Consider the following 13,912-nt stretch of genomic DNA (forward strand, 5'->3'; position numbering starts at 1 on the left):
TAGTATTTGAATTGTATTTACAACTATTCCCATAACATTTACATTGTGTTGGGGGTTACAAGTAATCTAGGGTTGATTCAATATATGTGGCAGGATGAGTTATATGCAAATACTTTGCCATTTTATAAAAGGGATTTGGGGTTCCAAATATTTTGGTATTCCTGGGTAGGGAGGTGTTGTCCTGGAACCAATCACCCCCCCATAAAAGGAACCACTGTATTCCAACTTGAGTGCAATTTCATAAGGTTTGGTCCTACTTTCATTTACTAGCCTCTGTGAGACAAAAATTCAACAATGTGAAATAAGTTGGACACCAAGTTTCACTGGGAGTTGCACTGTTGAATATATATCTCCATCCACACTACCAAAGTGTATCAAGGGAGCAATCACGCACAATGCTAGAATATTGTAGCATTATTGTAGAATAAATTTGTAGAATATTGTAGAATAAATTTGTAGAATATTGTAGAATAAATTTTTACATTGTGATTTTTACTGCTTTTGTATTATATTTTACCCTGTTTTTATTTTTAATATGTCAGCCCAAGGCTGCAAATGATCTTTTATTGGGGAAGGGAAAAAATCCTTTTTTTTTTACCCTGAGATGGGAGCTTTCTTCTTCTTCCTTTTTTGTCTTTTTGTCTTTTTATTTGCTTTTCAGGGCTGCACCTGTGGCATGTGGCGGTTCCCAGGCTAGGGGTCGAATTGGAGCTGTAGCTGCTGTCCTACACCACAGCTCACAGCAATGCCAGATCCTTAACCCACTGAGCAAGGCCAGGGATTGAACCCGTATCCTCATGGATACTAGTTGGGTTTGTTAACCACTGAGCCACAACTGGAACTCCGATGGTAGCTTTCTTACATTTTTGGTGATAAATGTCTTTTCTCCTATGAAATTATGTTGGGAGTAGGCAGTAGTAGATTGATGTCCTCAATTGACAAAATAAGAAAAAAAAATCCATAAACCTTTGTTATTCCTTGCTCCCATCTTTCCTATTTTTGGATAACATGTCAGAGCATAAATTCTCACTCCTGGAGAAACATAGGCTTAGAGATCACTGAGTCCACCCCTTCATTTTGCAGAAGTTGAAGCTGGCCCAGACAATAGAGTGACTTGCTCAAGATCACAAAGAGTAATGGAAAACTAGAAACAAAACTAAACCAAGCAAGATAGCTTCCTAACTGCTTTCTAATCTGCTAAAATGCACTTTATTACCAAAAGCAAAGAAAGGACATTGTACATGTGCTGTCTTGTGAGGGTTTTGTATATAATTGATGTCATTTTTATTGATGTATTATTGACGGGGTGTGTATTTGCTGTGCCTGCTGAATGGCAAAGACTGCTACTGATCCTGTGCTTCCTGCCACATCTGTGCATAGACATGAGGATGCTGGATCGATTATACAGCATGTAAAAACAAGGCAGTGTGGCTATAGCACTGGAAATAGGCTTGAGGGGGTTATTTGGGTGGAAAATCTAACAACTGAGAAACCAATAGTGAGGGAGAGTCAATAATCTACTTCTAAAATCCCCTGGGCTTGGGAGGGAACTTCCATGATCAAACACGCGTTTTAACCAAAATAGGAACCCTCATTTCTATATTAGTTAGCAGTCTTAGCCTGTCCAAGACAGTGTTTGGGTAAATGTTGAGCACAGTCCATTAGCAATGAACAGGTGACACTATGGTGGGAGGGGCAGGGAATGGAGAGAAGCAGAAGCAAAATCTATGGCTGGGGAGTTTCCGTCATGGCTCAGCAGTTAACAAACCCGACTAGCATCCATGAGGACTCGGGTTCGATCCCTGGCCTTGCTCAGTGGGTTAAGGATCCTGCACTGTCATGAGCTGTGGTATAGGCCGGCAGCTTCAGCTCCACCTGGACCCCTAGCCTGGGAACCTCCATATGCTGCAGGTGAGGCCCTAAAAACACAAAACAACAACAAAAAAACCCCTATGGCTGGGGGCTGAATGGGTATGGGGTAGGCACAACAATTCCAGAAGCCATTTATTTCCAAAGCAGTGTTGGGTCCACAGGGCATCTTCAGGTGAACTCCAAGTTCAGGCCTAGCATTGTCCATCTCCACACCATGTTCTATTATTTCACTGCCTGTTGTCCTCTTTAAGAACTACTCAAAAATCAGACTTCAATCAGTCCAACACAAGTTCAATCACCTACAAACTGTAAATCACTGGATGTCCAACCATTTGCACTTTTCCAGCCTCATCAAACCAGGGCATCCAATTACCAGGAATACCTAACACTTCTAGTCTTGTGTGATATTTATGTACAGTTGACCCTTGAACAATGTGGAGGTTGGGGATGTCAACCCCCTTGCATTCAAAAAGTCCACTTCTAACTTTATAGCCAGCCCTCTGTATCTAAGGTTCTGCATCCTTGGATTCAATCAAGCTGGGATTATGTGGTACTGCTGGACCAGTTCAAACCTGTGTTAAGAGTCAACTGTACTTTATTTGCCCATTAAGTGCAAGGCTTTCTTTAACAGCTGAGAGAATTTGCTAAGGCTGAGGAGAACAGATTAAGATAGCCAAGAGCTAAGCCAAACTGAGTAATTTTTTTAATGCTTTTTTTAAACTCTAAGTAAAATATGTTGTTCAGTCCTTTTTTCCATAGCTGGTATGTGTTTATGATATTTAAATTATTTCACTACTAAATGTGGTACATTTTGGATTCTAACTGCCAAATTGTCAGAGGTGGCACGGGTGGAATCAACAGATTATAAGAAAGACAGCAACTCCCTAGTATAAATGGATGACAGCTAGCTAAGGAAACAGGGGGCTTTTCAGGATGTATAAAGAGCAGCCTGGTTTTTCTAAAAGTGTAATGTTTCAAGACTTCCCATCCATTTATTTTATTACATATTTTGATAACCTTCTATGTGACAAGGAAGTCTTCTACTGTTTTTAATTTTAAAAAAATTTAAATTTAATTAAAAAAATTTTTTTGGTCGCCCCAGGCCAGGGATGAATCCAAGCTGGAGTTGCTACCTATGCCACAGCTACAGCAAGGCTGGATCCTTACCCAATGTGCTGGGCAGAAGATCAAACATTCCTGCTGCTGCAGAGACACTGTCCACCCCACTGGGCCACAGTGGGAACTCCTATTTTTTAAACTTTGCTCCCTTTCAGTAAACAGCAATCTCCCAAGGCTGGTGTTTCTGAATACACGACCCATGCCCTTTTCTCTTGGAATCATTCTTTCATTAACCCCAGGGGAAACTTTGAAGGTTCATTTTACATAGAGTCTCATGTAAAATATTTCCCATTTTTCTTCCTCCAAACAAACAACTAGTTTATGATATAGCCTGTGCTGTTTTGAGTTTAACACACACAGTGTTTCTCCTATGCCCCAGCCTCCCAGTGGAGATTCAATCTGGTAATCTGAGGTGGGCAAACTTGCTCTGCCAAGTACTGTTATGGTGAATGTTCTCGGCTTTGCAGGCAGCTGCTCAGTTCTGCTGTTAGGCAGCAAAAGTGGCGGGAGACAATACATAAGCAAATGAGCGTGGCTGTGTTCTAATAAAATTTATGGACACTGAAATCTGAATTTCATATAATTCTCACGTGCCAAAAAATCTGCTGCTTCTGATTTCTTTTAAGCCATTAAAAAAATGTGAAAACCATTCTCAGGTGGTACAATAACAGGCGGCAAGGGGGCCGCAATTAGCCGAATCCAATGCTACAGAAATAAAAATTTTCTCCTGCCCTAGGGATCATGACCTGACTCTGCCCCAGTGACTTCTCCCAACAACCTGAACGGTCTCTAGAAGGCAGACTCCCATTTTAAGGATTATTAGGGGGCGTGAGAGCACCACACCATCACGAGTACACGTCCTCCTGGGCAGGCCACGGATCAGTCCCTTTATGGTGGTAGGAGCCTCAACAAGGCTTTCAAGACACAACCAGGCTCGGGCTCCAGCGCTGGAACACTGTGGAAATACCTCCTGGCCCCAGAGAGTCGGCGCTGCGCGGCGGGGTCTATCAGGTACTCACCCAGCGCCAGTTCGAGTGCTCCCAAGCAGAGCGGCACAAGCAATTGCCAACCGCACGCCTCTCACTAACCCTCCGCAACCCCCGAAGCTCGTTAACCGAGACGCCCACAAGTCCTTCCCCCGCGCCCCTCCCGGGTCAGAGGTGGCCCAGGGTAGAGGTGACAAACCCCAGGTTTCCGTCCCACCCGGAGCGGACGCGGCGCCCGGCTCCAGCCGGCGTTGGGCGGGGCGGGACTCCGGAGAGCGTGGCCGCGTGCGCGCGCTCGCGCTCCTACACAGTCCAGCCCTTTCCCCTCCTTGCCGCGCGCCCCTGGCTGGCCCTGGCGCGAGCCTACGACGCCCCCGTTCGGCTCCGGCTGATTCTGCCGCCGCGCGCGCTGTCGTGCGCGCCTCCCGCGCTCCTGCCTCGGGGAAGCTGGCAGCAGGGGAGCCAATTAGCGCTCGGCGAAGCGGCGGCCACTTCCTCATCTGTCCGGCCGCGCGCTCCGGACGGGTCTGTCGGCCGCGGGGCGGGGCGGGGTACTGCGCGGAGCGGCTCTGCCAGCTTCTGCTTGTCTGGCTGCCAAGGGTGGACGCAGGTCCTTGAAGGCGCCCCGATGCAAGCCAGACAAAAAGAAACTTTGGGGCGCCCGGAGTGCCGAGTGGAGGGGCGTTCGTTTGGCTTTTCGTGCGTGGTCTACAGGATCAGCCGCTCCAGGAAGAGATGTCGAAGCCGCCACCCAAACCGGTCAAACCAGGTAAGGGAGGTGCTCGCGGGTCCCCTGGCCGCCGCGGTGCTCTGCGCTCCCTTTGCCACTTGGCAGGGCAAACCAGACACGTACCCGGCCCCAGCCTCGCTTTCGAAAAGGGACCCACCGGGATAGGAGTTGTTAGCGTTGCTGCTGCGTTCGCTGTAGCGGGGCGATCAGTTTGGATAGCAAGAAGATTTTCGAGGAATTTAAAAAATTTTATTTTTGAAGAGGAGTCACGCTTGGCTTTGCAACATTGTCATTAGCGGCAACTTTCCAGGCGATGCGAAGGCTACGTCCCATTGAAGCTTTCCTGGAAGACAGGGCCATTGATCTCCCTTAGGAAAAAAAATAAATGTCTTGAAATGGGTTTTTAGCCACTTCCTCTTTTTTTTTTTTTTTTTTTTCAGTGTGTGTCACTGTCAAGTTTGAGTTCTTGACCGGCCAAAGGGAACGGGAAGTGCGCTGCTTGTAGGGTGGGGTGCGTGAGCGGGTCTTCTTTGGGACTTTTGAGAGGAGCTGCGTTCGAAAATTGACCTCGAGATCTTGAGGAAAGCTTTTACAAAAGTGTACTTGAACTCCGGACTAGAAGAATCTAGGCTGTGGCAGGATAATCTCAGCAATTGCTATTCGGAAGTGTCATTTTATCAGGCAATACAAGTCCTTTGCCTCCACTCCCCTAATGAATTTGGCTAAATTGGAGAGGATGAGATTACTAAGTTCCTCAAAGCAGCGCTAAAGAGCGCTTGTAGTCCTTGTTCATTTTTATTTTATCCTTAGAATATTTCCTGGGATATGGAGAAAGGAGAATTTAAGAGGGAATTAATTATTTCAGTTCAGTACTGTAACAGACTCATTCATGCATTCATCCGGTAGGTAGGTACAGAAAACATAGGAAATGGAAGATAAATTCTCAGTTTTTTTCTTCCATTCTCATGTAACATCAGTATAACGCAGGCTGAAATTTAGCCATCTAGGTCAATTTCAAAGTAACCTTGTTTAGGAAGATAATATTTTCTTGATCTTCCTAAATTTTAGTCAAGCACTCCATCTTCCCTTGTTTGCCCTCACATGTGGTAGTTTCCAGTCATTTTATTTGAAAATTAGGTACATGTATGGCATGGTCGTTCATTGAGGACTTAAATGTTGGTGGGCTGGGTGTGAAGGAAATTTTGGGGACTTTGGTTCTGCTGTGAGCAAAGGTAGGGACATGGCTGGAATTGGGCTCTGTGCTTCTTTAGCTGTGGAATTTCATGGAGTTTGCGTATGAGAGGAGGTGCCTATATAGGAGCTGGCAGTGCCCTAAACTCATATGTAAATCAGGACATGCAGTATTCAACAAAGTAGAGTTATTCTTTAATAGCTAAACAAAATACTTTATTTTAAAGAAGGTCCTGAGGAGCCGTTCAGGAGGTTTTTCATCTCTAGACCTTAAGCTATGTCCCTGCTGCTCCTGAAGGGACATTGACGTGGTGTGTTTGTGTGTTTGCACTGGTGTGCTTTAGGGATCACATTGTGACCAGTTGTAAATACACTTTCAGGAACCATTTTTGTTATCTGACCCTACTGCTTTCTTCTCTTCAGCAAATCAGAAAGCAAATGATTGAAAATGACTGCTATTCAGGGTCCTCACTGGTTTATAAATGAGATCCAAACTCAAATAAGGTCACCCTAGAAACTGATCTGTTAGTTTACTAATTTACAGTGAGAAATCCTACTTTCAGTCTGACTTGACACTTTGTGTGGCCTGGCTCAATTGAAAACAGAACTGTCCTATTTTGGTACTGACCCACATTTACTGTATGCCAGGCACTGACCTAATCACTTTGCATGTGTTCACTCATTTACCTTTCACAATAATCCTGTGAGGTGAGTACCTTTATTGTTCCCATTGCATGGATGGGGAAATGAAAGCAAGGCATAGAAAGCTTAGGTTACTTGCCCAAGGTCAGCCACTGAGTCCTGCCCTGGGAAGTGGACAGGATTAGAACCCAGGTAGTTTGACTCCAGAGTCAGGGCCCTTAACCATATTATTATCACATCACAACATACCATTCATAGCAGTCATCATGTGTGTATTTTAGAACTGGTGCATAGGAGTAGAAAGGACAGCCCTTCTGATCCTCTGTCAGACTTTCTTGTCAGAAATGGACATAAAGGTCACCCCCTGGTTGGTAGCAGCAGGGAGAGTGCTGCTGAGCTTTACTTTCTTGTCATGCAGGCAAACTACATGGATGAAAATGTCTAAAGCAAGCTTGGAATTAAGGGACAGATGTATATAATTTTTGGTTTCTTGGTTTGTTTATACCCTGCTTCATCCCAAATGAGAGTTAAAGAAGAGGTGAAGGAGGTAGGGTCATACAGAGGGAGTGAAGACTAATAAGAGGAAATCAGAAGGAAAGGTAGCTTATAGATATGCATGTTGTTAGGTCCTGCAGAATTTCTAAAGGAGGCTTGTAGATTTATTTCTCTGCTTCAAGCAGAGAGAAGAGATCAGTTACAAGATTCCCAGTGTTCATAAAATTAAAATGTATTCCCTGCTCTGAGAAGAGTTGTTTTAATGGTACTGAGATCTGAGATGAGCTTTCCCCATGAGTTCTCTTAAAGTGTTTCAGTGGACCAGACAGCTCTACAAAGAAACACAAGTGGGACATCATAATGGTCATCCCTAGAGCTCCCTACAGAGCATGATCTGGGCAAAACATCATGACTCAGTTCCAAAGGCTGTGTGGAAAGGAGGGAGCTAGATGAGGAAGGACAGGGGACTTATGGAAGGATTTTAGTAGCAATGGACATAAAGCTACTCAATCAGGGGACTGTTTTTGGAAAGAAGGTTCTTTCAACTCCTGGTCAGATGCTGGGCAGGAGAACTGTGCTGCTTCATTTACTTTTTCACCTTCCTGAGGTTATACCAGGGATTGGGTTAGTGGCCACATCCAAAATTCATTTGCTAAACACTTCATAATATGTGCAACTTATGTTTTAGGCCCTGTGGTAGACACTCAGGTTCCGAGGAACAATAAAATCATCCGTGAAGGGAGTTCCCGTCCTGGTGCAGTGGTTAACGAATCTGACTAGGAACCATGAGGTTGCGGGTTCGATCCCTGCCCTTGCTCAGTGGGTTAACGATCCAGCGTTGCCGTGAGCTGTGGTGTAGGTTGCAGACGCAGCTCGGATCCTGCGTTGCTGTGGCTCTGGTGTAGGCCAGCGGCTACAGCTCTGATTCGACCCCTAGCCTGGGAACCTCCATATGCCGCAGGAGCGGCCCAAGAAATAGCAAAAAAAAAAAAAAAAAAAAAGACCAAAAAAAAAAAAAAAATCATCCGTGAAGATCTTGAGTCTAATGGAGATGTATGTATATCTAGATAATATCTTAGATTATCCCATAGCTACAATTAGATGGCTGACCTTAGCCATTTTGCTTAAAAAGATGTTGTAAATAAAAATGCAATAAATTGGAGTTCCCACCGTGGCGCAGTGGCAACGACTCTGACTAGGAACCATGAGGTTGAGGGTTCGATCCCTGGCCTCGCTCAGTGGGTTAAGGATCCAGCATTTCCGTGAACTGTGGTGTAGGTCGCAGATGAGGCTCAGATCTGGCATTGCTGTGACTATGGTGTAGGCAAGCAGCTGTAGCTCCGATTAGACCTCTAGTCTGGGAACCTCCATATGCCGTGGGTGTGGCCCTAAAAAGCAGAAAACCAAAACTAAAACCAAAAAAAAAAAAAGATGCAATACATTTGTATCATTGGACTCTTAGAAACTATAGTACAGAAAAACAATAAATATGTAAATAAAAATGTGAAAGTCATCCTCGCCTGTCATCTAGTGATAATCATTATTTTCACTCATTTTTTTCTCCCCTAAGTCCCTTTCATTCAAAAAAGAAAATACAATTATTCTCAGAACTGTGTCTGTTTCAGTTTTAAGTGTCTTACTGCTGGTTGACATGTGTTTGCTGCAATCTCTGTAGTGACGCCTTACACTCTGCTTGAAAAATCAATTCTGTCACTTTTTTTTCTTTTTGCTTTTTAGGGCTGTGCTCACGACATATGGAGGTTCCCAGGTTGGGGTCAAATCAGAGCTACAGTTGCCCGCCTACGCCACAGCCACAGCAACTCGGGATCTGAGCCACATTTGTGACCTACATCACAGCGCACAGCAACGACAGATCCTTAACCCACTGAGCAGGTCAGGTATCAAACTCACATCCTCGTGGATCCTAGTTGAGTTTGTTAACCACTGAGCTACGAAGGGAACTTCAATTCTGTCACATTTTGACCTTTCCTTGCTTACTGGTCTTTTTCTATAGGGTTACTTTTGGCCACTCAAGGTCTGTCATTGAAACTTCCCCCTCTCATTGTTAGATGTGCCATGGTGGTACTCTGTGTGCCAGAATGTGTCACAATTTTGTGGTCTTCAGCTCATTCTTTAGGGGACCCTCCTTACCTTTTAGTAAAGCAGCCCAACCTCTCTGTTTTACATATGCACTTTTGTTCTTTTCAGCCACCCTCCAAAGAGAGCCTCACAGCTCAGATAGGGTGAGCCCCTCTGGCTTGTCAGAGTATGGAAGACAACTTTTGTTCTCACAAGGACCTTTTAAAAGGAGACTTTATTCTGAGACTTGATGTAAAGATGGGTGAAAGGAGGATTTCCCATCGTAGCTCAGTGGAAACAAATCTGACTTATAACCAAGAGGTTGAGGGTTCGATCCCTGGCCTCCCTCAGTGGGTTAAGGATCCAGCATTGCCATGAGCTGTGGTGTAGGTCGCAGACATGGTTCAGATCCTGCATTGTGGTGGCTAGGCTGTAGGTCAGCAGCTGTAGCTCTGATTTGACCCCTAATCTGGGAACCTCCATATGCCTTGGGTGTGCCTCCCCCCCAAAAGAAAAGGATTGTTGAAGGGGATGTTGATTGAGATTTGGACTAGAATCCTCTCATTCTAAGCAGGTTCGATAACCTTCCCCTGTAGCTGAAAGCCTGATGTCTGACCTTGACGAATTCTTTTAAATGGCTTATTGATTTTGGTGGTGGAAGTAAAATGGCATAAATATTTCACTTGTCTTGGGAAAATTAATTAATGGGACTTTGAAGAAGCAAATATCAGTGTTTTGGGGTTTGGTTTATTTTGTATTTATAATAAAAACATCATAAAACTTCAAAGATGTCACACAGATGCTTATATGAAACTCTGGAGAGGGAAAAGGTTTTCATCAAACATGATCTGAAGTTGTGTGTAATTTTTTCCTGAAGTTGTGTGAATTAATTAAAGGCGAGATATCGGGTTGGTTTGAGATGTGCACATGAATGGTTTTTCTTCCTAACCTTGATGCTCTGTTTATCCCTGATGGCAAAATAAAGTCTGAGAAACATCTTGAGAATTTCAGAGTGATGATGATGTTTGTAATAGTTAACGTTTATTTGTCCCTAAGTGACAGGCCCTGTGCCCAACACTGTGTATGCTCTCACTTCCCTGTGAGGTGGATCCTAATATCCTCGTTTTATGGATGAAGGAGAACTTAGTGAGGTCTAAAAGCTAGTAAGTGATTGGTTTGATCTGGGAATGGAAGGCAAGCCTTAACTGGAGTCTCTGCACTTTGGGCAGAGAAATCCATGAGGATTCTGTTAGGTTGGACCGGTTTTACTTGGGCAGCCACCTTTACTAAAACTGGTGCAGTTGTTTTATTTACATTTGCTTTGTAGAGCTCCCCTCTTTAACTGGATCTGTATTAAGTGTAATAATATTCAACACTTTTTGAGAGTAGAATAATCTTTTATTTCTTTGTAACTGTACAACAGCTAAACTCTTTAGCTGTTGATGGATACATAGAAAGTCTTGATATGTAATGAAGTCTTTGTCTGGAAAAAGGTGGGGGAGACTTTGGTTGGGTCTATCTTGTAGCTTCACATTAAATAGCAAAGGCTGGAGGCAGTGTTGTCAGCACTACTTTGGAACGAGGAGGGTCCCCTCCGCCTTGTGTTTTCAGCATTCCCACAGCTTGACTTCAGTATGACTAAGTGGTGAGCTTTTCTGACACGCCTCTGTTAGGGAGGAAAAAGTGTTTCCTCTACCCTCTTAGGTGTTATATATAGGTACTGTGAATGCATTGAATTAAACGGACAATAAAATCAGATTAACAGGAAAAAAAGACTTACAAATTTAATTTTATATGTGTAAGGGCTATATAGAAAGGAAACAAAAACCCAAAGAAGTGATTAGACTTGAAAGTGTATATACCATTTTAACAAAGGGCAGCACGTTGTGGAGAAGTGACTAAAAAAAGGAGTTGGGGGATGGGCTTCTGAGGGAGTAAATTGTGGGAAGGTAGATATATGGGGAAACTAATGGAAAATAAGAGTTATTTTAGTGAGGTTTGCTTATGCAGATCCATCTAAGTGACACCTCTATCCTCAGTGATAAAGGTCCTTCTCTTTCTTGTATGGGGCACCTGGCGGGGAGGGCAGATACCTTCACAGGGGGAATTTACACCTTGCTTTGAGGCGGATGGGGAAGGCAAAGAATTCTTCCTGTGTCTACATCTTCTCAGTTGCCTTCAACTCAAAATAATGCTTATGAACGAAGTGGCGTATTTTGGGCTGACTTTTCTAGTCCTCTTCACCTCATACCTTATGTCCATTGAAAACCATTGCCAAATTTGTCCTCACTTGCTTAATGGCCACAGGAAACAAAATACATGGGGGCTGAGCGGGATGGAGGGGGGAGACACACCCTTTTAGTGATATGAGCTACTAAGTCAAAATAACTCTATAAAGCTGGCGGGAAAAGATTCTCTGTCAAATAAATTATAGGAGTTTGGGGGGAAATGTTTCAGATACCAGTATAGAGAGAGCTTCCTGATTCTTTTGAACAATTGCATGGTACTCGATTGTATTTGTTTAACCAGACCCATATTCAGTGCATTTAGATCATTCCTATTCTTCTGTTATAACAAACAGTGTTACAACAGCCTGGTTGTTTACCCATGTGAATAAATCCATAGGAGAAAGTCCTGGCAGTGGGTATGGGCATTGCCATTTTCACAGACATTTCCAAAATGCTCTCCAGTTTACCTTCCTGCCAAAAATGTGTGAGTAGGCCTTACGCAGAAAAATTACAACTCATACGATAGAGATGTTATCAAAATGTGATCAGAGGCCTAGGAAGTGCAAGGTAAGGAGCTTGAGGAAGCTGAGAAAGATATCACAGAAGAGGGGAAATTTAAGCAATTCTCAAATGCTGAATGAGAGTTTTGTAAGCAGAAAAGGGGAAAGTCATTAAACATGGGCAGAAAGGAAATGACTTGACATGACGTCCTGTCCACGTTTGCTTGATTGCATAGGGGCTGAGCTTCTCTCACAGAAGCCAGAGAGATTTCATGTGCACACATAGAACTGTGAACCAGAGAAATTTGTTCTGAATTAAAGAGAAAGTCATGTAGCATAGTTTGCCTAGTGTAGTAGTTGAAAAACAGTATTGCTTCCCATAGAAAATGAGCATTTGAATGTCCACACGTTAGCCCTTGACTCAGGTGCTTATCTCTTTGTCAGAGTGTTAACAAGAGCTCTGGGTGGTGAGTTTGCAGCCATGGGTTAAAGAGGGTCATGGCTTCAGCTTACTTAAAAAAGTCACTGGTGGGGCTGCTGAAGTCACCTCTTTTTTATTAACTCTGGTGAGTCATATCCCACTCAAGGTTTGGGCATGCGTAGAATTTTTATAAAGTTATAAGACAAATCCCTTAATTTAGTCTTGATGTAGGAGTTAGGGGAGAGTTTTGTATTTGTGCATTTGGATTAGCATGTTAAACTTGTTAGTATTCATTTGAATTTGATAAATCACTTTGGTTTTATATTCTGGGGAATGTGCTTGTTGTGGTTCTTTCCTAGTTTGGTGCTCCAGTTTCCCAGGGAGCCTGAAGGCAATTTAAACTCAAATTAAGGAAGACACTAGAGACCAAATCTAGTCTCAAGACCTTGTTTATTCTCCTACTAGAGGGTATGCCTTGACCCTCTTCAGTGATCTGAAGGTGGCCCTAGAGAGTCTCTGGCATCCCCACACTCCAGGAATTTTTGCTAAGTTCTGAGAAAATCATGGGTTCTATTTCAGGATTCTCTCATCTATAAGCAAAGACTTGAATCAACTCAGTTGTCTAATCTGTGCTTGAGAGGAGGACCCCTCCAAGGTCAGCTCTCTGAGCACAGTGGAGGGCAGCTAGGCTGAGAAGCCTCTCCAGGCTTTGGGCACTGTTGGTGGGTATCTCAGTCTCCAGATTTGGAAGATTCCACTGAGTCTCATCTTTCCTTTCTTAGAAACCAGTCTCTTAGCACTATCTCTAAAATGTTGCCTATCCAGGTTTACAGGCTTTTCTGGCTGCTTTTTGGGGCCCATTGTTTTGATGCAAATTTATTGACAGTAGCCCCCAGGAGGGCCTAAACTGAAGGTATTCTCACTGGTTTTCAGGCAAGAAAACTGGCTGTGAAACATGGCAGATGGACACCATTCCCTCCAAAGTTTGTTTCTGAATGGTGTGCCAAACCTGAGATTGTTTTCAACTTTGTTTTTCTGTTGGGGAGTAAATCTTTCTCTTTTATTCCTCTGCACTCAGGTTCTACATCTAAGTCACCCAAGCAGCTGCCAGCCACAGCCTGTACCTCCATTAAGGTGAACTGTGAAGTAGGAGTTGCTGCCTATGGTGACTATCTACTTCCTCTTTCATGGAGTGGGTCCCATCAATAGGGCTGCTTCTAGCTCTTGCTTAATGCCTTCCCTCTCTCAAGGAACAATTCTCTACCTAAATATTTGATCTCTAAATAGTTCCTGGGACCTGACACTGGCTTTGTAAGAGCTCTGTTGACCACAAGAGGCCCCTGCCCATGTCCTGATTCCTGGTTGGTACTGGGTCTCTCTGATATTTTGACATCCAGTGAGGCACTCTCTGGTTGACCAGCACTGGGCTATCTGCTGCTGCATCTGCCCTGAACCTTGGTCATTAGCTTGCTTTTTCTCTGCTTGGACACATGCTCCCTTTGGCTAACACATCTGTGCCTTTCCAATGTTCTGTGGCCCCAAAGTTGGCATAGATCTGTCTGCTCTGGGATGGATTTTTCCCTTGGTACCCTTTCTTCTTTGGACCTCTATTTCTTTTCTTTTGGAAGATATAAAATCATAAACCATTG

General features: G+C 43.8%; 2 protein-coding genes across 3 annotated transcripts in view; one reads left to right on the plus strand and one right to left on the minus strand.

The window, feature by feature from the left end:
• Positions 1-4,247, minus strand: part of NMRK1 (nicotinamide riboside kinase 1) — a 28,568-nt gene extending 24,321 nt beyond the window's left edge. Inside the window, exon 1 of one of the 2 annotated variants that reach the window (XM_003121961.4) lies at positions 4,011-4,247. The gene's annotated coding sequence lies outside the window, so the exon portion shown is untranslated. The remainder of the gene's footprint in view (positions 1-4,010) is intronic. The other variant, XM_005652700.3, reaches the window with a different exon arrangement.
• Positions 4,516-13,912, plus strand: part of OSTF1 (osteoclast stimulating factor 1) — a 54,650-nt gene continuing 45,253 nt past the window's right edge. Inside the window, 1 exon segment of the mRNA NM_214005.1 lies at positions 4,516-4,746. Coding sequence (NP_999170.1) covers positions 4,713-4,746 — 34 coding nt within the window. The 5' untranslated portion in view covers positions 4,516-4,712.

Source organism: Sus scrofa, chromosome 1, assembly GCF_000003025.6.
Source record: "Sus scrofa isolate TJ Tabasco breed Duroc chromosome 1, Sscrofa11.1, whole genome shotgun sequence".
Lineage (NCBI taxonomy): Eukaryota > Metazoa > Chordata > Mammalia > Artiodactyla > Suidae > Sus > Sus scrofa.